This window comes from Bombyx mandarina, chromosome 05 (genome assembly GCF_030267445.1).
Source record: "Bombyx mandarina strain Sakado chromosome 05, ASM3026744v2".
NCBI lineage: Eukaryota > Metazoa > Arthropoda > Insecta > Lepidoptera > Bombycidae > Bombyx > Bombyx mandarina.
In genome coordinates, this window is record NC_143212.1 from 17,387,026 (window position 1) to 17,412,101 (window position 25,076).

A 25,076-nucleotide genomic window follows, 5' to 3' on the forward strand; every position below is an offset into this window, starting at 1 on the left:
TTCTTAGAGCTAAGAACGCCTCGATACGCGCCTACGACAGGTATCCTACCGCGGAAAATCGTATTCGAATGCGTGCCCTACAACGCGACGTAAAGTCTCGCATCGCCGAAGTCCGAGATGCCAGATGGTCTGGTTTCTTAGAAGGACTCGCGCCCTCCCAAAGGTCTTACTACCGCTTAGCTCGTACTCTCAAATCGGATACGGTAGTAACTATGCCCCCCCTTGTAGGCCCCTCAGGCCGACTCGCGGCCTTTGATGATGACGAAAAAGCAGAGCTGCTGGCCGATACATTGCAAACCCAGTGCACGCCCAGCACTCAATCCGTGGACCCTGTTCATGTAGAATTTGTAGACAGTGAGGTAGAACGCAGAGCCTCCTTGCCACCCTCGGATGCGTTACCACCCGTCACCCCGATGGAAGTTAAAGACTTGATCAAAGACCTACGTCCTCGCAAGGCTCCCGGTTCCGACGGTATATCTAACCGCGTTATTAAACTTCTACCCGTCCAACTCATCGTGATGTTGGCATCTATTTTCAATGCCGCTATGGCGAACTGTATCTTTCCCGCGGTGTGGAAAGAAGCGGACGTTATCGGCATACATAAACCCGGTAAACCAAAAAATCATCCGACGAGCTACCGCCCGATTAGCCTCCTCATGTCTCTAGGCAAACTGTATGAGCGTCTGCTCTACAAGCGCCTCAGAGATTTCGTCTCATCCAAGGGCATTCTCATCGATGAACAATTCGGATTCCGTACAAATCACTCATGCGTTCAACAGGTGCACCGCCTCACGGAGCACATTCTTGTGGGGCTTAATCGACCAAAACCGTTATACACGGGAGCTCTCTTCTTCGACGTCGCAAAAGCGTTCGACAAAGTCTGGCACAATGGTTTGATTTTCAAACTATTCAACATGGGCGTGCCGGATAGTCTCGTGCTCATCATACGGGACTTCTTGTCGAACCGCTCTTTTCGATATCGAGTCGAGGGAACCCGCTCCTCCCCACGACCTCTCACAGCTGGAGTCCCGCAAGGCTCTGTCCTCTCACCCCTCCTATTTAGCTTATTCGTCAACGATATTCCCCGGTCGCCGCCGACCCATTTAGCTTTATTCGCCGACGACACGACTGTTTACTATTCTAGTAGAAATAAGTCCCTAATCGCGAAGAAGCTTCAGAGCGCAGCCCTAGCCCTAGGACAGTGGTTCCGAAAATGGCGCATAGACATCAACCCAGCGAAAAGTACTGCGGTGCTATTTCAGAGGGGAAGCTCCACACGGATTTCCTCCCGGATTAGGAGGAGGAATCTCACACCCCCGATTACTCTCTTTAGACAACCCATACCCTGGGCCAGGAAGGTCAAGTACCTGGGCGTTACCCTGGATGCATCGATGACATTCCGCCCGCATATAAAATCAGTCCGTGACCGTGCCGCGTTTATTCTCGGTAGACTCTACCCCATGATCTGTAAGCGGAGTAAAATGTCCCTTCGGAACAAGGTGACACTTTACAAAACTTGCATAAGGCCCGTCATGACTTACGCGAGTGTGGTGTTCGCTCACGCGGCCCGCACACACATAGACACCCTCCAATCCCTACAATCCCGCTTTTGCAGGTTAGCTGTCGGCGCTCCGTGGTTCGTGAGGAACGTTGACCTACACGACGACCTGGGCCTCGAATCAATTCGGAAATACATGAAGTCAGCGTCGGAACGATACTTCGATAAGGCTATGCGTCATGATAATCGCCTTATCGTTGCCGCCGCTGACTACTCTCCGAATCCTGATCATGCAGGAGCCAGTCACCGTCGACGCCCTAGACACGTCCTTACGGATCCATCAGATCCAATAACCTTTGCATTAGATGCCTTCAGCTCTAATACTAGGGGCAGGCTTAGGGACCCCGGTAACCGTACTCGTCGAACTCGACAAAGAGGTCGACGTGCAACCTAACCCATGCATCAGCCCGCTGAGTTTCTCGCCGGATCTTCTCAGCGGGTCGCGATTCCGATCCGGTAGTAGATTCATTCGCGAAACAATTGCTCTTGAGTTGTTAGGTCTCCTTCGGAGGCGCTCGGGCAGTTGTTAGCAAATCCCACCCCTCTTGGCTGAGCCTTTGCTCGCCCACCTGTCCTGGTGAAACTGGAAAGGCCTTCGGGCCACCAGTAAACTTTCAATCATAAAAAAAAAAAAAAAAAAAAAAAAAAAAAAAAAAAAAAAAAAAAAAAAAAGAAGTTACATGTTACAGTTAAGAATATACATCGACGCTTGAAAGGCAAACGTGACTAAGCGATAATGCGTGAAGTTTACAGTAGACTAATTGAAAGTTGAAATACCTGAAAAAAATTATATTTTAACGAATCTAGCTGTAGGATTGAAATTATTTTAATAGACCTAGAAATATATTTATTTTGCGCATCGAATATGGTTATTGCCTATCATTAATGTACAAAGCAGTTATTGTCGCTTAGTCACGTTTGCCTTTCAAGCCTCGATATAGACTGGTTTTTGGACTGGAAACTGGACTTTTACTGGTGGTAGGACTTCTAGTGAGTTTGCGCGGGTATGTACCACCACCCTGTTTATTTCTGTCGTGAAGCAATAACGCGTTTCGGTTCGAAGGGTAGGTCAGCCGTTGTAACTATACTTGTGACCTTAGAACTTATGTCTCAAGGTGGGTGGCGTATTTACGTTGTAGATGTCTATGGGCTCCAGTAACCACTTAACACCAGGTGGGCTGTGAGCTCGTCCACCTATATAAGCAATAAAAAAAGTCACGTTTGCCTTTCAAGCGTCGATATAGACTTACCTATTAAGTACCATTCTCCATTCGTGATGAAATCTGATAGGTCGCCACCGGCTTCGTCTTTCAAGATGAGGTCCAGCTGTCAGGGGAAACAGAATGAGCCCAGAACAAATGCACTAAAATATCTATAGGGAATCATGCAGGAAACATGCGGCCCTCCAGGCGGGTGGACACACGGGCACAGTGCGCTACTAAAAGGACATTCATGCTTGTATCTCACGGAACTGCCATACGAATTTTCAAAATGTAAACACTTAATGTAAAAAAAAATGCAGCCATGTTTTTAATTCGAAATAAAATATCTACGTGTGTAGTAATTAAGGATTGTAAAGTCAAAGCGAATCATATCTAACTACAAGAGCAAAGAAGATGTTGTCTTGAAAGCATGGATTAATTAAAATAATGTTGTATTTGCATGGATTAAATAAGAAAATTAAAAAAAAAATTGTATGTATGTATATTGTTTTGTATCTTATATATGTTATGTATATATTATTATATGTAATGTTTACTGTATGCACTAGGTTTGTGTTCCTAATTCTTCTTTCCTTTTGCGGGCCTACTGGAAGAGATTTCAACATGAAATAACTAGTGCCCTTGTACTCTGTATCTTTATTGTCGTGTTTCTTCTAACAGCTGTGTGTACAAAATATATTAAATAAATAAATAAAAAATAAAGTTTCGCACATAGAGCAAGCATTCGTATGAAGAATGAGTTGTAATCTTTGTCTGTGTGTTTCCGATCGAGGGGTGAAATACTATTTGGCTTAAGCGACATTTTTACAACTTTACAAGTGAGCCATTTAAAGGTTAAAATCTGGGAAAAATGTCATGACAAAAAAAACTTCTTCAGCTATTCGAATGACGTAAACATAATTGAAGTTCAATTAAAAACACCGAATTGTTGATACTAATACCGAATAAAACCTTTAATTACAAAGATAAATGTCACGTATCAAGCGAAATGTCACTTAAACCAACTAATCTTTCACCCCGTGATATGATATAAGCATTTATTTAAACGTATATAAGTAGATATGTGCATATATCAGTCTCTGGTTTCCATAGTACGGACAATCCTATTTCGAGGCCAGATGATCGTGTGTGCTTATCCCCGACCATTTGTTATGTACCCATCAATAGATTACCATACATGAGTACTCGCGTTAAGGCTTAAATTTGCGTATATAAGACTTTTAGTATAATCTGAATAAGCTCTTACATCTCAGAATTGTGCCTTCGTATCAACAGCATATTTATTTATTTACTTATTTATTTAATCAACAATGTTTCAACAGCACTTAACTAGACACAGGGTACAGATGATGTTTTCACAAACATGAGCCAATTAAAGAAACACATTATGTTTCCAAAAAATGTTAACATGATTAATGAAAACAGGTAGTCCAACTAAGGTAAAGGTAAGGCAATTAAATAGGTAGATTAATTTTGTCGAATGATAACTTGCAGAATAAGTTTGAATCTGATTGTGTTGTGTCGATGTGTGTAAGTGCGTGTGAGTGTTATAAAGTGGTTGGTTTACATGGACGCTCGAATTGATTATGAACGTTGATTGTTAATTGTAGAACACCCAAAATACTTTTAAGATGAATAGAAACTAGCTCCGTGGTAATATCATAAAGATTATGGTAGCATTAATGTGGTATTTACCATTTTAACGACGGTTCAAAAACTGTTAGGCGAGTATCTAATTATATAATAGAATCAGCGGAAACTAAACCACGAGAGCAATTAAGTAACTCGGCTTTGTGTTTGAAATCGTCAACCATTCCGACAAGTCGGCTTATGACGAAACAAGGATTCGCTAAATTTATGTCTGAAATTCTAGTCCGAATTATGCAAAGTGAAGTGCCTTGACAAAATGACATCCATCGCTTGTAACATCCGCCCAAGAATGAGAGGTCCCTACCGATGTTCAGTACTTCAGAACGAGGACCCTTTGAATCAACAGAATAATAATGGACAAGCTTAAACAGAATACAATTTGATGGAGCATGGAATGTTTTTATCGCGATTTTCCCTATTTTCTGGGTGTTTGCCTTTAAAATTGTCTTGATGTTCTTTATTTAAGATTTTAAATTCACTAGAGATTTTTAAAATGGTTCCATTATAATTACATAAATATTTTGTTTCTCGTTTTGTTTTTATATAATGGATTGCCTTATCCGTTATACTCTTGGAGAAAGTGTTGTGAACACATACGGTGTGATACCACCACAGCCAACACGCCCGAAGTACCAGAGGGTGATGACAATGTCAAAAAACTGCGGTCGTCTCTTAGCGCTAGCTGATACTATACATGTAGGGTGTGTGTTCCCCGCCTCTCAACATTAATACTTACATATACTTAAATACTACAGTACATAGTATTTAGACATTCTTTAAATCTGTTTTTTATTGTATTTTCTTTTGTGTACAATAAGTATAAAATAAAATAAATAAAATATAAATACATATACTTAAATGGTTTGTATTTTGAACCATCGAAACAATAAACAGCGCGATTAATTAACACAGATGGTCTGACCCCAATCTACGTAGTTCTAGACGATAACCATTGCTCCAAGTCGTTACTAAGACACGAATTATGAAAACTTAATATGTAAGACTCAACTTAGATTAGTTTGGAACAAACACTATCACGTGAATCATAATGAGCTCAGAGACAGAAGTTTCGTGTGAAATTATTCAAGAAAGTTACACGGACATAACACTAGAGAGGTGAGTTAGAGGCGCCGGGAAGAGTCCTTTATAGACGGCGTTCGTGTGTGTGATTACTCCTTCAAAACCTTTGTGAGACGATATTAAATTATGAAATATATATTCAATAAAAATATGTTTGCGAGTGTTAATATAAAAATCAATGTACCGATATAATACATGCAAAGATTGTGTACAAGTCTACATGTGGCACAATAGCAAGCACTACATGGAAGCATATATCAAGATATTGTACATTACTGAACTCTTTCATAAGGAAAATAGACTGATATAATACAATGATGAAGGGGAACTATGATACAATACAACTAGAAGTTTATAGAAGAACGAAAAGACAAAAAAAGAATTGTAAACTGGAGTTATATTAATACCAGAGATAGTAAAATAAAATGAAAAGACAAGGCTAGTAAAGTGACTATATAATTTACACGCATATTTGACTTGGATCTCACGAAAGATGGCCTACAACATCCTTCTATCAAGCCAAGATCGGTCGATCAGTCAACCTTTCGTGAGCTTCAAGCCAAGACGCAAACCTCATTGGACCACACACAGTGGAAAGTACTTGTATCGAAGTCAAAAAGTTAGTTGAGTTAATGATTCAACATGCTTGGTGATTTAACCAAAATAGGAAAAATCTACGTATTAGCTCCGCGATAGAGTTAAATCTTTAAGTTCAATTTCACAATACAGTATGCAAAATGAGGGAAAATCAACCCATCTCTTATAATACTGAAAGTATGTATCTAGTTTATTTGTATTTAGTTACACTGATTCGCAAATATTATGAACCCTGCACTACATCCATTGTCAGGACGTTTGTTACAATGCTATGGTTGTTTTTTAGATATTCTACTGAAGTAGATAACGTTAAGGAATTTAAAATTGATAAAAAACATTCTAAATTAAAGCAGTACGCTACAAAACTAGATTGGTATCGGGAAACACTTTCAATATTAGTCGAGAATCGATAATAAAACGCTAACTTTTAACACGATTTATAAACAAAGACTCATGCAAAACACAGGGAGTAAAGGAACCGCTCCGGACATAGAAATAGAATCGATGCAATCTACAATGAATATCGTACAAAAGTAATAGTTCAATGAACTTGCAACCTTAGGCTCTCATGACGGCTGAAATAATCACCTAGCTCTCGTCAGAGACTATGAACACATTGCCTGTTGTGTGAAATTATTTAATTTAAATATACTAAAATATGATTTAATATATTCGTAGATTTAATAACCGTTCCAGTTGTGTTTTAATTCAAATTATCGAAACATGGTTGAAACAAAATATAGAAAGTTTTATTTGTTATTACAATTCTTACGAAGCTGCTGTGTTCCAGAGTGGTTCCCTTACATCCTCATACAAATAGAGATACCAAAACGTAAATGCAATTCGTATGGCAGCATAATTTAGTCTCGTGTCTGTTTCCTTATTATCGTATGGTCACTTCGTTGACAAATTTTGCATCATGCAAAATAGTACGTTCAAAACTTTTAGGATATCATGAAACAATATCCGTCTGGTTTTCTCACATGGTTCCCTTGATTCCCCCTAACACCTACACCTACAGCCCTACTCGTGTATGGAAGCTACTTCAAAGAAACTAATAGGATAATACTAGTTTTATTTAACTTTAAAATGTAATAACATAAGCTGCTGCTACATGAAATAATTTATAGTATTAGTTATTTAAGCTAAGCTCTTTTAAATTATTTCATAACGGCTTAGCAGTTGATAGTTTTTAGATCTTCTTCGTCGATTACTTTGTTTGAACTGTGAACTAAGAGTATAAGTTTGAATAATAAACAGGCTTACAAACAAACTCGCCAGGCTATTCAATAGTTTATATCCACTTAAGGTGTATGACTCTTGACATAATTTTATTATCAATTTCTCCTAACACATTTTCTGTAATTTTTGCATAATATTATTATTAAGCGCTTAAAATCTAATTCATAATATTTTCGCGACTTACATCTTTGATTTGTCGCGAAAACAAATTTGTAATTTCGGCAATAAAAAAACTGACGACGAAGATCCTAGCTTCCATGTAGCAGTAGCTAGCAGAGGTACAGTCCAATGTTATTCTATACCTGATTGCCATCATATGTCCAGCTACCAAACTTCATATCACAGTGTTGGTCGTCGAAGGGAAACCACGTGATATCTATCTTGCATGTGCTCTTGAAAATGCCCGGGGGCACGTACAGACAACTGCCGTTGTTTCTGACCACCACGTTCGTCTGGTATGTCCCGTCAAAACCCTCGTCAGCACTAGGTATCAAGGCAAACAATTTTTTGTTTGGTCAAAAGAAAGTCTTTAAATAATAAGTAAGAATTTGGAATTTCAATTTAACTCTTTTTCCGAGTAGTTTTTCTGAATGATCTCTAATTGTTTTTTTTTCTAGAATAATTTCAAACAGTTTGAGCTATCCTGATCTCGACATTTCGAAATGCACCTTGAATGAGAATGAATAACATCGCAACGGTTTCCTAACCTTCGGCAGAAGTCAGAGCGTTGGATTACTTGCTCCGGCAATACCCCAAAAAGAAGAAATTACGCATTTAATTTGACATTACCAGAAAGCTGAAGTCATAGTGCTAATCTGAGTGGTTTTTATGTTTCGTTAAAATTCTATATTTTACAATTTTATATTTTTAACTTTTTAGCTTTTATCCGAACTAATTGGCGCGAAAGCATAAGTGTGGACGACTCCGTTTTTATTTAGATCATACTGATTTATTATTTACACAACATTAAACGTAGATTTTAATTATTTAAATGTCTACATCAAAAGCATATTTAATAAAAAGTAAAGCTCTTATTTTATATGAAAGTTACTTTTCGTTTATTTAATTATTTTATTGTAGTGCTTCGGATTCATCTGGGACAGGTATAGTGAGCTGCCGATGATAAGGCAAGCCAAAATAAAAACAAATCTTTATCAGCATATGATGTCATCGCCTCGCCCCATCAGACATGCATCATTTCAGTTTTTCCAAAGAAAATAATGAAAAACTGAAATATTTGTGTAACAAGAGTGTAAAAAAATAAGTTTGATAGGCGAGGCGATGACAAGTGGTGTTTCAAATCAGCGACTAGCGTGCCATATACGTTTTATATTTTATATTTTTTATTTATTTTTGCGGCAGCACGGAGTAGGACACGTTTTTTCCACGCGAACGATTGTTACTCTGTTTTTTATTCCAGATCATAACATCATGTGATTAATGAACGGAAAATTACGTTAATGTTGAAGTAAATAAAACATAAAGTTAATTGTTAAATCTGACGTCACATATGACGTTATAATCCGGTTGAAGCACCAATCGTCACATTCGGGCCAATGTCCTACTGTGCTGTCACATCTTATTATTTTCTATTAATAATTAAGTGTATTTAATTTTAGTTAAAAATAAATAAAAATAAACCAAGAATTGAAATACTTACGAGGCTTTCAAAATTAAACATAATTTATTAAAGTTTCAAAAACTGAAATCAGCAATTGTTACTCTTTTATAAATATATATTTGATATTCGAAAACTTAAATAAAAAATTATTAAATATTGACTAGGCCATATAAAAGATGAATATAATAAAATACATATTTGTACAATTTCTAAAAATAATAATAAAAATTCGTTTGCGTAAATATAACAAAACACTTTCTTTAAAACCAAAAAATATTCCAAACGATATTTCATGCAGTAATAGCTTTATACTATTGTATTTTATTAACTGTTGCTGGCACGTGTGTTATAAATCACACAAATCTGGTGCAACTCCCCTACAGGCTGCCAATCTTGAACATTCGTGAACACACTTCATGCGCATATTGTCAGAAGCACGGAATACATTCTACTGTAATAATAATACTTCCAGCTTCCGTCTCGGCTAATTAGCATGGATTATAGTATATCTGTGGCAAGAACAATTATACAATACTTCAATTACGAAAAATTAATGACAGGAAACGTAGAAGATATAAACTGTAATAAATAATTACGAAGTAAATACGATTAAAACATTAAAGTTTTCAGCTAACATGTCTAAAATTTTTTTTTTATTGCTTTGATGGGTGGACGAGCTCACAGCCCACCTGGTGTTAAGTGGTTACTGGAGCCCATAGACATCTACAACGTAAATGCGCCATCCACCTTGAGATATAAGTTCAAAAATCTCAGTATAGTATTTTCAGTAATAGAAAATAGCATCGTGAGCGACGATCAGAAGACAAGTAAAGTAAAAAAACATTTTGTCTAAAGATCCGTCCGAAAAATGTCCGCCTGGGACGTTCGGTGGCTTTTGAGTCAACAGAAACTGGAGTAAGCCGCTTTGTACCGGTTAAATCCGATGTTAGAACACTCTAGAACAATACAGCAATGGTATGAAATAAAGATTTAACCAATTTACAAAGAAATTATTCTTGGATTTAAGTTCGAACTGTCCAAAGTTCTGAAATTGGTACGCTGTTTCTATTAAACCCGCGCTGATACAATCACTTTCATTGACACATTTTTTGTTAATATGTAGGCAAGGCGTGGGTGAGCGCTACTTGATGTTAAGTAGTTACTGGATACCATCGACATCACAACATGAAGTTCTTGAAGCATTACTTGGGAGTCCTTTGAATTAATGGGGATCCTTCTCCGATAGCTATGATATGTCTCTCTTCAAACGAGGTATACGGAGACCATTTAGCAGTAGGCAGCGACTTGACTGCGACCCTGGCATTGTTGGCGTCCATCGACGACGGAAACCACTCACCATTCGGTGGGCCGTATGCTCACATCGCTACTGATATTTAGTGATCACTGGCGCTCATGAATATCACAACGTGAATGCCGCCACCCAGTTTGATATATGTGAGTCTCAATCGTACTGTAGAACTTCTGAAGAAACATTAAGCGGGCACTTGTAACTGCTTCGTGGCAAAAATAGGCAGTCTCGTGGTACCCACCTGTGCTAGCCTGTCATTACTGGCTTACGACCAGTATTTAAAAATCATTACCATTTTCCTGCCCTTCTCCCAGTCACCTGGGGTCGGTGCAACATGTTTTCTCCTTCCATACTCCTCTATCACATACCATTTCTTCGCTCACTCCCCTCTTACACATATCGTCTTTCACGCAATCCATCCATTTCTTCTTAAGTCTACCTTTTCCTCTAAAGCCTTCCACTATCATAGTTAAATCTCTCTCAATAACCTCATAGTCGTTTCGTCTCAACTTCTCTGTCACAGGTGCCACTTTCAGACTTCCTCTAAGTATTTAAAAAGATTTTGCGTTAAATTTTATTACAAAACTTTAATCCTTGATTGTGGAAGTCATTCACGAATTACATATGTAATATATGTATTTTTCATATCATGTCACTAGATACATAATTTATACACAGCACACCTCTTGCCTGGGGCATTTGAACACCGACATAGCCGTACCGCTCCATACGATGTATACACATGAGGCGTTTTATTTTATGACCTCAGAAAATTTCCATAGAAGAATATTTGAACCGTATCGTTATACACCAAGTTACATTAACGTTATATAAACTAAGAATTACCTAATAAACGATTCCTAAACATCTGTGGATATTTACAATAAAATCAAAATCCAATAATGAACTGAAATAATGCGATAAAGAGAAGTATGAATACAGAACACAGCACGGAATCAGGCCCTAGAATTTACTTTTTTTTTTTTTTATTGCCTTTGTAGGCAGACGGGCATACGGCCCACCTGATGGTGAGTGGTTACCGTCGCCCATGGACTTCAGCAATGCCAGGGGCAGAGCCAAGCCGCTGCCTACCGCTTAATACTCTCCATAAGCCTCGTTTGAAGAAGGACATGTCATAGCGCTCAGGAAACACCGTGGAGGGGAGCTCATTCCATTGCCGGATGGTACGTGGCAAAAAAGATCTCTGGAAACGCACTGTGGATGACCGCAGTGGCTCCAGGTAGTATGGATGAACTCTACTCCGGTAGCGGGCGGTGCGATGGTAAAAACGAGATGCTGATATCATCTCGAACAATTCCTCAGAGCACTCCCCATGGAACATACGGTACAAAATACAGAGGGAACCGAAGTCCCTCCGCAGACCCAGAGGCTCCAAACGATCCGAGAGAATGGGATTATCGACAATCCGAACGGCCCTCCTCTGTATGGAGTCACATAGAAGAAGCTGGTATTTGGGAGCCCCGGCCCAGAGATGGGAGCATAACTAAGTGGCTACCGAGGTAAATAATTTTATATTTGGCATTACATTAATTCAAATAGAATTCTATCAGAACAAATTGATATTTTCAGCAAATTATCATTAACAATCTTGATAATTTACAATGCCTAATTATGCCCAATTAATTGTATGAGGAAAAGATCTGATTGACATAAACAACGTCGCTTTTTTAAAGAAAAATCACTCTATAGGCGCTTCTAAATAATTCACCTCGCTCCCCAACATAAACCATTTCACTCATTAAATAATTTCCTCCTACGCCCAAACCGAATAAAATCACTAAAAAAATCACTCGGAATCACATCCATTCACACTTTTTATTTCGGCACCAAATAAAATAGCCCCGAAACAGCCCGAAATCGGCTCTCTGAGAATACTTTGGGACCAAAGTATTGTTGCGATATAGTATTCATGACCGGCCGCCTCTGTGACTACAGGACTGGCAGACGGCCAACGAAGCCGCATTACGACTTGTCACTCCGTCGGGCGAAGTCAAACAACGGATTGAAGGGTGTGAAAGCTATCAATATTCGTGCTAAGGGAATTACGGTTTTGTTTTGGACGCGGTTTTCGAATCCACACCGATTGTTTTTTGTGTGCGATGGAAAATGCCTTCGGTGGGTTTTGTTTAGTCGTGTCTGTTTAGCGTGTTAAGAGTAAGTTTTGGTGTGGATCGGAACTTTAATAAAATTTAATGCAATTCATGCGAATACAGAAAAAAAACTAGTGATTGTTTTTTTGTGCTTTTACATGAAGCTCTTTATTTTTGAAATCCCAGAAAATCTTATAAACTAACAAACCGTACGCGACCGCTTCGCTGGGCATTTAAAATTAACATTATTATTTATTGTCATTATTATTAGGGAGTCCAAAATATTAGCCTATTCATTAAGTACATGTATTTTCTACATGGATACCAAGTTTCAAGTCAATCGGATGCATGGTTCAGTAGTTATACCGGAACACACCTAAAAACCACTGTAGATTTATATATGTGTATAGATGCACTTCAATTTGGCTATTTTACTAACCAACTTGCACAATTACATAAATGTAATAAAGTAATGCTACTGAAGTGGAAAAAGATATTTTGCAGTATTAGTTCAAAATGTAGCTCCTAGGAAAAAAACTTCAGGGAATATTAATGGTAACCTGTCAGGCCATTCCGATTCTCGTCTCCTCGAGTGATTCCTGACTTTTTTTTATCAGGCACCCGTTCTTAATTTTTCTCTTTCTATTCCTACCAAACCGCTTAATTCAGAATCCCTTAGTACTAGTGACAGGTCATATTTTACGGCGTATTACATATCCTACTCGCTGTACGACTCGGCAATTCATCGTTTTTTGAATGGTAGCATAGACGTATTATGAATGTAATTGACACTTGTATCTCACATCAAGTTGATCAGGAGCATTAGTTCTGTGGCTATGATAACTGCGTAAGATTAGTTTTTTTTTATTGCCCGTGTAGGCAGACGAGCATACGCCCTACCTGATGGTGAGTGGTTACGGTGGCCCATGGACTTCAGCAAAGACAGGGGCAGAACCAAGCTGCTGTCTACCGTGAAATACTCTCCACAAGCCTGGTTTGAAGAAGGATTTTTTTTATTGCTTAGGTGGGTGGACGAGCTCACAGCCCACCTGGTGTTAAGTGGTTACTGGAGCCCAGAGACATCCACAACGTAAATGCGCCACCCACCTTGAGATATAAGTTCTAAGGTCTCATGTATAGTTCCAACGGCTGCCCCACCCTTCAAACCGAAACGCATTACTGCTTCACGGCAGAAATAGGCAGGGTTGTGGTACCCACCCGCGCAGACTCACAAGAGGTCCTACCACCAGTAATTACGCAAATTATAATATGTCATGTTACCCATGGCTCTCAAGATCATCATCATCTCAAGGTCTTATTCGCTCACCTTATTAAAGTTATGAAAGATCACAAGTACGCGCAAAGTATCGAATCTCAAGCTCCTTACTGAGAAGTGAGAAGAGAACAAGTTAATGAACTGCATCAGTATGGAAGAGATACTTTCGAAAGCGCATGAACAAGAGCACCAAACATCGATGCTCCGCGATACGTGAACAGCCACTCCGCGATATGACGAGGCTTGGGCCACTGCCAAGCGATGCTGTGAAACGAAATCACGATAAACAACATGTCTCATGAAATATACCTGGTTCTGCTACGTAAATTCTTACGAACATTATGATAACATCAAAGTATATTTTTTTATGAATTCCGTTTTTTTTTTTAATTTTTTTTATTACTTATGTGGGTAGACGAGCTCACAGCCACAGGTGGTAGGACCTCTTGTGAGTCCGTACGGGTAGGTACCACCACCCCGCCTATTTCTGCCGTGAAGCAGTAATGCGTTTCGTTTTGAAGGGTGGGGCAGCCATTGTAACTATACTGAGACCTTAGAACTTATATCTTAAGATGGGTGGCGCATTTACGTAGTAGATGTCTATGGGCTCCAGTAACCACTTAATACCAGGTTTATGCTTAGATGGGTGGACGAGCTAACATCCAAAAAAAAAATTAAAAAAAAATTATAATAAATAAAAGTAATTAAAAAAATAATTAATTAGTAAAAAAAAAGTTCATATTCCCTGTCTCCTCGCTGAATACACTGAATACTTTTAAACATATATTTACTTCGCATGATCTAGCTCAACCTACAAATTATTTTTTATAAATTAAGTAAATAAACCGCATAACATTCTGAAAATAACCTGTTTATTATATATTATATTACTCTCTCTATTCCACTAATTTTATACATCTTCCAGTCGTTATTATTATAAATAAAACAGACAATAAAATAGGTAATTAATGTATCCCTACTAAGTGAATTAACTATATTTGTCATTGCTTTTAAATATTTACTATTCCAAAAAAAATCATTACAATTACAATATTTTTATCCGCTTTGTGGTACACCTATATAATCGTGTTTATTCTGATTTTAAATTGCTTTAAAAAACTCATGTATCAGAAAACATGACTTTTGTTTATCTATCTATATATTAATACGTGAAGCAAAAACTTTGTATCTCTTTTTACGAAAATTGCGCGGACGGAGGAGTATGAAATTTTCCACACTTATAGAGAATATAGAGAAGAAGTGCACAATGCTAATATTTTTTAAAAATAATGCATAAAAGATACATTAAATCAATAAAGAAAACATTACACACACTACATACCATGTATTTGACGCACACACGCATGCATACTATTAAATTTATTGTCAAACTTTTGTTCTTGACGTCTGTGGTCGAATTGAGAGTAGATTAAATATTGTTTGTCTTTGTTAATATTTTTTTATAGAGTAGCCTTGGCGAAATCTGTGATTATAGAAGTATAGAATACAACCATAATAGTGTACAAACTTACAATTCCAATTAATTATAGTCGAATTTCAACTAGTGCGGGACCTCTAGTACCATTTAATTTATATCATCTTTCCTGAGAACGGTGTGCAATGAAGTATAAAATAAATAAATCAAATTATCTTGTTTTAAGGCGGCGGAAACAGCACAATACGCATTACCGATATCTATTTTTCTGAGGGACTTTTAGTCTGAACTGCGTTCTTTTTTCTTTGGTGCTAGAATTCGAAAAAAATTAAGTTCTTATATACCTCAGATTTCTCAGTAACCGCATTTTCCCTAAAATACAATGAACAGGAATTCCGTTACAGCTACATTCAGTCGAAGCACGCCCGCCGTAATGTATGCCATGAACTTTACCAATGAAAATAAAAATCTGCGCTCAAGTACCAAGCACCGCCAATAACGTCTTCGCCCAGAAGAAAAAACACGTTTTATTCGACGACACAACCAAGTTTTGGATCATAAAAGTATATATTTTCTTTCCGGGGAAGATTGCGTTCAATTCCACAACGATAAGAACGCCCGTACGAGTAATGATGTTGACACTTATGTACATAACAGAGATGTGGGCACATTTAATATTTCAATAAAACGCAGCCCTTCAAGGAAATCATGCGAGTTTTTCATTTGTTCTTTTTTCCACGACAAGCAAACAGCTTCAGGCCATCCTTTCCATAAATAAAGACCTCCATTGCTAACTATATATATGTCCACAAGCGGTAGCTTGGCCTAAGGTGAGTCGAATGCTTCTCTGCTTTTGTCAAATAATGATGTATACGTGCTCTGTGTAGGAACACGATTTTAATGCAATTGATATTTTAATTTCTTTCATAAGAGGAAATTTAAGTTATACGGTCTATCAGAGCAGCTTCCTAAGGCAACTTCGACCATGACGGCCTAATCTGCCTAATCTGATAGATCGTGTCGGTCGTCACACGTACTCTACACTCAGCCGACTAAATAATTAGATTCTGGCAATTTCATTTGACTTTAATTGTACTAAAACAACGTTAAAGCTCTTTACTTATTACAGTCTATTGCTTTCAATTAACTAATGAATGTTTTTGGCTCAGATAAGAGCAGGTAGACCAGACAAAATGCCAGTTAAAGTAAAATAAAAACTGTAAATGTTGAGATTACATTCCGCCGATCAGACATCGGTGCCCCGCGCTACGCTCGGATAATGACATTCTAACGATGCCTAAACTCCGGGCGTTTATTCAAATCAGTGCTGACGGGTGTCGACCGTTGTCGCCGATGACGTTTTAATGACTTGGAACATCAACAGAAGTTTACGAGACGAATCTGATGTTTTGTTAGCTTTAGACTCCTGAGGTAACGCGTTTGATTCTGTTAATAAAAAATCCGTATTCATTAATTAACACTGTCAATGAAATGACGACTAGTGTAATTATGCCAATCCCTTCTGTCGGTGAAGGCAAATAAATAATAATTTCTAAGACAACATCATTACTGACCGTTATATACTAAATAATACATACTGACCTATCACTTAGTAACATAATAACGTTGTCACAAATTAAATATAAACAATATTGCAGAATACTGATGTTGAATTAACAAGAACGAATTACATGAAAACAATTTGACGTCTCACATTACACATTCACAAAATTTACATCAAAGAAACGACACCCAAGCCTAGTGATGAAAAAGAAATCCCTCCGGACTTCCTAATTAACGTTAAATTGCGCAATTCCCCTCCGCAACAATAGGCTGTTAAATAAATATAGATAGAATTCTCGGAATTGTAAGAATCGTGGCCAAACACAAAACGATTTGTTCGGAACATAAAAAGAATTCTGATGTTGCTGTCGAAGAATTGAAAGTCACTCAGCCCTACCGAAACATTCCCATGTAATTGCCTTGTCACTTAAATAACTATGATGATAAGCCCGTGCCGGATCACGATATGCCTCCCACGAAGTTAATGCTCATTTATCAACTCCATTCTAGTAACGAACAGCAAGTAGATAATCTCAAGGTCAATTGTAACCACTGAGATTTCAATCCTCCCAACGAATTAGGATCCCCACTAATATTTGTGACATGTCACTAAATAAATTCCACTTTATTCGAAACTCATTCTAAAACTAACTCATCTCAAAGTTTTTACAGTTTTTCTACAGGCATACTTTCAAACAAAACGTACTTTCTTCCAACCACCACATTGCAGTATTTTAGGTTTCTGATTTCTCTCAACTATAGCAAAAAAATGTTACCAGCAATCATTTACCATCCATTTCCCAGCAGGCCTTGTAGGCAGCGGCTTGGCTCTGCCCCTGGCATTGCTGACGTCCATGAGCGATGGTAACCACTTACCATCAGGTGGGCTGTATGCTCGTCTGCTTACAAAAGCAATAAAAAAAACGTAAGAAGCGTAATCCAAAGTGTCCAAAATCCATACTTTCGGGTCGTTAGTTTGTATGATGACTATGAGCTACGGATTTAATTCTCGATCGACATAGGTATCCTCATGAAATGAAAGATATTTAATTCGTCTTAAATAAATGTGGTATCGTATATATTTTTGCCATCCAGAATTCTAACTTGGGCCGTTAAACGTGGCACACTTTTTGTTATGCATTATACATATTTCCATATTAGAATCATTCCCTTCGCAATCACCTCATCCCAATAGATGACAAGCCTTACCAAACAAGTAAAATCAATCCATTCCAATCTCATCCTGAAACCCAAACTTCCTTCAACTTGACCAAACCAATCCATCCCAGCCATCCTATCCCATAGCTTTGTCACTTACCATCCCAGTTGAAACATACCTGTTGTACATAAGAACGTCTGGTTTCCAAAGTTTGTTCGGTGTTATCCTTAAGTCCTTGACGCCTCCGTACTCGCTCTCGTTCCACCTTAGGTTGTAGTCATTCCATTCCTGTCACATTCAGTGTGATTATCACATAGGAAAAACATGGGATGGGATAGAAAGTGAATGAAATTCACTACTCTTCGATTTCTCTTCCAGCAACAGAGAAAAAACTTAAATCCACAATTATTTGTTCATACACTTTATATTTTGGCTGTCATTTCAACATATTGCAACTTGTAAATAAAATTACAACGATTGCGTATTTTCAACAATAATTTTATCAAAACAGGTAATTTTTACACAGCATATTTGTAATAAATCAAAGAGAATTGAATTGTTATATGTGATATTTGGTAATAAAACAGTGCTCGTGTTTCATATTAAAGGTAATATAACACCCAATCGTAAGCAGCTACATCGTTTATACTATAATTTAAAATTGATGTGCTTAGATACAACTATATTCCACGGGTATGCCTTTTGTAAAATATTAACATACTTCTTCTATCAACAACGTCTGGAAATAATTGTAAACAGACATGCTTTAACAAAAACCGACTTCAAATAGAAAAAAATATATATTCCAAAACAAATTAATATACACTAAAAAAAAAACATCGAAATCAGTTGGCGTGATATTGAGTTATTGATCTATTTGTCGCGCACGTACTTAATGCAAATTTAAGAATTATATGGTTTTCTCATGGATATCATTATCAGAACTGCACTAAATTGAAATGGGACCACACGGGAAGTATCAGCTTTCTAATAAAAGAAGAATCATCAAAATTGATTCACCCAGTCAAAAGTTATGAGGTAAGAAACATAAATAAAAAAATATACAGTCGAATTGAGAGCCTCCTCCTTTTTTGAAGTCGGTTAAAAAACAATACTGTTACTCAAGTGTATTAAAAAAATCCTTGGAATGCTTATAAATAGGGCTTATTGAACTTTGACATTTAGTTTGGGATGTTGCCCTAATTATGCGGGACTTAGAGAAATTTTGTAATTCAATAAGAGGTATTTGTTGTACAAAAGGCATCCCATTACGTCGTAAATAAATTAGAAATTATGACACAATCGTTTCTTGTAAGATAAGCTTTTCGATCAAGTGATTAACACTAAGCTTGTACTGAAAAAAGAGATGTGCCACCATATTGAAAGTTCATTTACATAAATATCACAATGAAAATAAACATTATTTAATTTCAATGCTCGCGGAAAAATGACATTTTGGCCTTTGACATTATTCCATTGAAACTAAAGAAAAAAATCCCCTCGTAGCCATTAATTGAAATCGTTCAACTAACAAAATAATTCCAAATTCAAAATACCATCATTCAATTCAATAGTTTCATGATTCACTATTCAAAATCACAATAAGATAGTCATTACTATTAAAGTATGATTGTCTCTTTCTCTCATTAGTACAAACTACACGCGTGAAAGAGACTATTAATGTGCATTGCGACTAGATATGAATATGATTCATTTGTAGTGAGTAGTACCTACTGTATGTACAACTTTCAATATGGTTACTGGAAACACAGGGCGAATACAATAACGTTCATGTACGCAGCTTGCACGATAACCGAGGTTTGTACGAGAAGGGTTGCCAGAGCCGAAAATTTAGCTTAATCAATTTTTATGCTGGCAAGGCCTCGACACGGTATAGTAATAATTATAATTGGTATTTGTGTCCAGTACTTTACGAGTATACGATTGGAATAGGCGGTTTTTACATGTTAAATTAGTCGTGGAGCTATGCCACTTCCAACAGGTCGCCAACCGTGAGCACTCGTTGACAGCGTTCACTTAGGACTCACTCATGACACGAACGGGTCACAAACACACCGGTGAAGCAGTTTGTGTTTCAAAGCATTATGAGAAATTCATATTTTGCCAATTATTTATTACTCATAAATATTATTTTCATTACAAAAGGAAAAAAATACTCTTACATAATCTAAATTGTGTTATAAAAGAGCATGTTGCCAGCCCAGACGATAAACATATAATAACATATTTATTGTTTCGAAACAATCTTATTTGCCACTTTGAAGTTATTCCTAATAAATTGAGACTTCATAACCTACCGAGCCAAATTTAAAAACAAACTTATATACCATTTGCAAGTGTCGTTTCAAAATCTCACAATTGACTTGAATTTTTTTAGTCTGGCAACCCTGAACTTCACGAAGCGCGAACTTAGTACCCCTATCCCGGTAATATTGCGAAAGTTAAACGTACAACTTTGCTATTATGAACGTTACACTGTCTTCACTACAAATAGGATGTTAGAACGGTCCATCCTTTTATTGAATTCTATTGAAACTTAAAGCGTGGTTGCAATTTACGTATGTGATGACAGCGCGCAAAACTTACACCGAAGTAATCTGTGAAAACATGGCCTCTTCGAAATAGGTTCGCTATACCTATGCTACAGGCCTAATTTAAATGTTTTTAAGTTCATGACAAAAATATACATTGTTCCTTTTTAGTTATCTTACTATCCAGCAAGATGACATCATTATTAATATAATAAATTTTGTTTTAATTTATGAATATTTCAAAACAGTTAAGTGAATTCACGCCAAAGTTATTAAAAACATAGATGCGCCTTTATTATTTTTGTTTAACATAGCAATCGGCTTTTATTGGTTCAAAAAATGCTAATAGCATGGCTTCCTTTATTAAAAAAATACCTTCGCATCTCGCAGCAAATATTTCGGAGAAAAAAAATTATTTTATTGAATGTAAAATTTTAGACATGATTGATGAAATTGTGTTACTTGATTGACAGCAAAATGTGGACTTCCAAAAAATAATTGAATTAAAAACTCTACAATAAATATATGTAATAATTCAGCCTTGTTGTTTACAATACAAACATTACTTCAATGTCGTTACTTTTAAAAACTTTTCAATTTCAAGAGAAATCAACAAATATTGAAATACTTCAGCTTAAGCGCTAGGTACTTCACTAAAAAATGTTACTCTACTTACAATAAACTAGACATCTTAGGTGTTTTGTAACTGATTTTAAAGGTATGTTACCGCGTAATAAAATGTTCATGACATTCGTATCGAAATTTGAAGCTAGCTGATAAATACATATGTATTTTACTATACCCAGTTTATTGTACACAACATAAATTGTTTAACACTAAAACTATACAACGACAAACAAACACAACTGCATTACGACAAATACGAACATGCACACGTATCATGCTTAAATAAACATGCCAACTGTTACCATTTCTTATGCCATTATGCACAATACATAACCACCTATAAATAATATCTAGTTTCTAGAATTTTCTTGCAGGGAATTGTCAAACATTTATTTAAATTTCCGTATCTCTTTTGAGGGTTCTCGGGGGAACTACTTTTTGGGTAAGATAAAGCTGCCATATTGGTAAATGCTAAAAGAATTAACTGTTTAAATAAACTTAGATAACATACTCTCAGTTTTTTTTTTTTTTTTTTTTTTTTTATAAGTATGTACACTAAGCTTTCTTATTTATTAAGTTTTCTTTTTTAATATAATTGAAATAAAATAACAAAAATGTCAAATAAAATACTAAAAACAAATACGAAAAACTACTTCGGTTTTAAAATATACAATTTACTAAATAAAACTCAATTGAACGGGACTATTTACGTGATTATAACAAAAAAAAAAAAAAAATTGGGCTGTGCTTCGTGTGGACCGCACAAAAAATGTAAACGAGATAATATTATATTAAAAATACAAAAATTTATACTTTCAATATTTAAAAAAAGAATAATTAAAGTTTTGACTTTTATATTTTATTAGTTTGCAGGCAATCTAGCATAAAGTTTTCTGTGAAGTTTAACTCATTAAATTTTTTGTAATCAAATAATTTACCATCGCATTCCAGGGCCATGCAGAGAATGAAAACACCTATATTCTCGGACACAGCATAAACAAAACCATAACAGCGTCGGGTGGTGCACAATCATCTTATTATATACAGTGTACAAGTATATACCAATCATATACAGTGCGTTACAACCGATAACAATTTCGATCAACATTTAACTCTCTCGTGCGTGAAATCTTTAATCAAATATTTACAAATGCATTTGCACTTTATGCTGTGTAATTGGCATTAATTATTCTTATCATTTTATTAATTGTTATACGTCATTCGTTAGAACACATTGTTAGCATACTCATCGCGAACTAAGCGACAGTTATTTACTATGGTGTTTGTGTACAAACAGACAGTCATCTACTCGACTGTAAATGCGTTCATGTGGAGATTTCAATGAAGATGACTTTGAAGCGTTTTCTTGTAACAGATGCAATTACCGACCAGAGATCTAGCTTCTCTTAAGGCACCCAACACCGATGCAAACACTGCCGCATATTTCCCAACGCTATGCGTTTATTACAAAAATTACAGATAAGAAGATAGAAACTAAAACAAAAGAGACAAAAGAGTTCGAAAACAGAATGTAACGTCAAAAACAGAACAAATAAGAAAGTAGAGAAACAGAGTCGAAACATAAAGGAAGGAACTTTTAGTGTTATTTTAGTTTCGCTGTTTAGTCACACTTACCAATGACAGCCATATATTGGTTATAAGTAGTTGATTCTTCTCGTCCTACCGGGTTAGACGATGTCAACAAAAACAGAAAGGGCGCAGTCAGTATGATGATCTAAACCACAGAGGGGTGAGCGAGGGGCGAGGTCCCCGCGCGGGCAGCTCGCCCCTCGCCGATACAGACTATCATCGTACAACAACGCAACACCGAGACTCCATGCGACAGCTCTGCCGCGGAGGCACCCTCGACCCGCCCGCCTCCTGAAACCCGTGCTTTCAAATTCGATAATTTCATAGGTGCGATCAAAAAATAGTGCTAACAATGCCGACAGTTACCGTGTCGATTGCGGGGGGCGGGACGGCGAAGGGCCCGGCCCAGCTCCTACAACTTACCAAGTTTAGCCAGACGTTCGTGGTCAGGATTTGATTTTTCTCATCCTTATTTTGTTAAACGAACGCGCGGCGACGCAAGAAAGGAAGGACGAAAAAATATTTATAAAATCAACAATGAATTGCGAGGACTAGACACACGCTTGTGTGCTGCTGCATTAGCTCTGAGGCGCAGACACGATTTAATCCGTCCGCGATATCTTTAGTCTCGGATAATCCTCTTTGTGACAGAGTATCGTACGGTCGAAGCAGTTAAACAGTTATTATAGCCAATGAACGACAGAGTTTGCTTGATGAATCCTTACTCGGAACAATTAATTTTAGCCCGATAAGATTGAGCGGTGTGAAAACAAACACAATATAAGCTGCCTCGATTTACAAATAATAAAGAAACAAAATAAATCAACGAAACATTTTGTAAGCGCTTAGATCGATATACAATTACGGTTGCAGACATCGTCTCCGATGCCTCTTAATCCTATTACCTTTTTACGAGCCGGGTCGTATTCTATTGTCGAGTTAATGGAAAAACCAAATACGTTTCGCGCCTTCTGACTTACTTTAATTATTCTACCTTCTTGTTATCCGGACCGAGCGATAATTAAAGACACATTTATACGAGGCGTTTTCAAGATTTTATACGCATTTGTAAAATAATTATTACGATAAATCTTTGAAATTTTGTCATATTCTTATGTTTCAATTTTAATTGTGTTAACCTATGGTATAATAATGTAATGACAAAATTTGTATACGTTCCCTGTTGGACAATATTTATTGATATAGGTACTGAAAATCATACAAGATTGATCGCTGTGAAGCTTCTCCTCTGCTTATGCACTTAACTTTTTATTTATTGTATCGACATTTTTGAACAAGCTTATGGGCCAGCTGAGCGCCCTTTTTTCCTTCTTATTGCCCTTATAGATAGACGAGCATACTGATGTGAGTAGATACCGTCGCCCGTGGACGTCAGTAATGCAAAGGGCTGTCTACCACTGAGTACTCTCCGCATGCCTCGTCTCAAGAAGGACATGTCATAGCGCTTTGGAAACATCGTGGAGCGAGTGCATTCCAAAGCCTTGCTTGGTATGTGGCAAGAAATATCTTTGGAAAAGCAGTGTGGATAAACGCACAGTGGCTCAATGGTAAAAACGAGATGATGAGATTCATTTCAAACAATTCCTTAAAGCATGGAAGACCCAGAGTTTCCAAATGATCTGTGAGAGCGCAGTAACTCTAAACACACCCTCAAAATTAATTTAATTACTTTAATTTTTGTAATTCGCGTGGTACTTCGCTAATTTCTTGGTATCTGGTTTCTGATAGATGTATAATCTACCTATAAAATATTATATATCTATATACCAGACCCTAGTATATTATAATATTTAAAAAAAAATATCTAATTCAACAACCTTTACTAAATGTATAAAAACCACACTTTGAAAAGAGTAAATAAAATGAAGCTCTCAAGAATGAATTAGCGAAAGTTAGCGAAGACTCGAGTAGACATTTCCATTCCAATAGTGCTCCATCTTGTACGTCTGAGTGACTTCAAACTTACTCAAGTTGCGTCTAAAGTGCAAGCAAAAGATCGAGACATTTTTATAATAATTTAAAACATTTTATGGCGACTGAATATATTTTTACAATATACGTAACTATTCGAATCGATCCACTATTGCGACCACATCAAATGCAGAGGGACGGCCGAGCTGATAGACCATCTTGCGTTTAGAATAAGCCGGATCTCATAGACAACAAAACGAGATATTTTAAAGTGTTCGAATCCTGCAGGCGGGTACCAATTTTTCTAATGAAATACGTACTCAACAAATTAATGTTCACGATTGACTTCCACGGTGAAGGAATAACATCTATATCTATACTAATATTATAAAGAGGAAAGATTTGTTTGTTTGTTTGTTTCGAATAGGCTCCGAAACTACTGGACCGATTTGAAAAATTCTTTTTCCATTAGATGCCGACATTGTGCCTGATGAACATAGGCTACTTTTTTTTTTTTTTTTTTTTTTTTGGTTTCATGTGTGTTTTAATGT

The 25,076-nt window shown here is 36.8% G+C and overlaps 1 protein-coding gene across 13 annotated transcripts in view; it reads right to left on the reverse strand.

Annotated features, from left to right (window-relative positions):
- nAChRalpha6 (nicotinic acetylcholine receptor alpha6) overlaps positions 1-25,076 on the reverse strand; it is a 98,837-nt gene that overhangs the window by 21,034 nt on the left and 52,727 nt on the right. For 6 of the 13 annotated variants that reach the window (XR_016323187.1, XM_089727941.1, XM_089727939.1 and 3 more), the window contains exons 3-7: positions 23,017-23,061; positions 22,639-22,683; positions 18,003-18,112; positions 7,653-7,833; positions 2,809-2,884 (exon numbers count right to left, since the gene is read on the reverse strand). Coding sequence is in view for 12 of the 13 variants with exons in the window: in XM_089727941.1 (XP_089584067.1) it covers positions 2,809-2,884; positions 7,653-7,833; positions 18,003-18,112; positions 22,639-22,683; positions 23,017-23,061 (457 nt within the window). In the remaining variant the exon portion in view is untranslated. The remainder of the gene's footprint in view (positions 1-2,808; positions 2,885-7,652; positions 7,834-18,002; positions 18,113-22,638; positions 22,684-23,016; positions 23,062-25,076) is intronic. The other 7 variants (XM_089727944.1, XM_089727946.1, XM_089727942.1 and 4 more) reach the window with 3 other exon arrangements.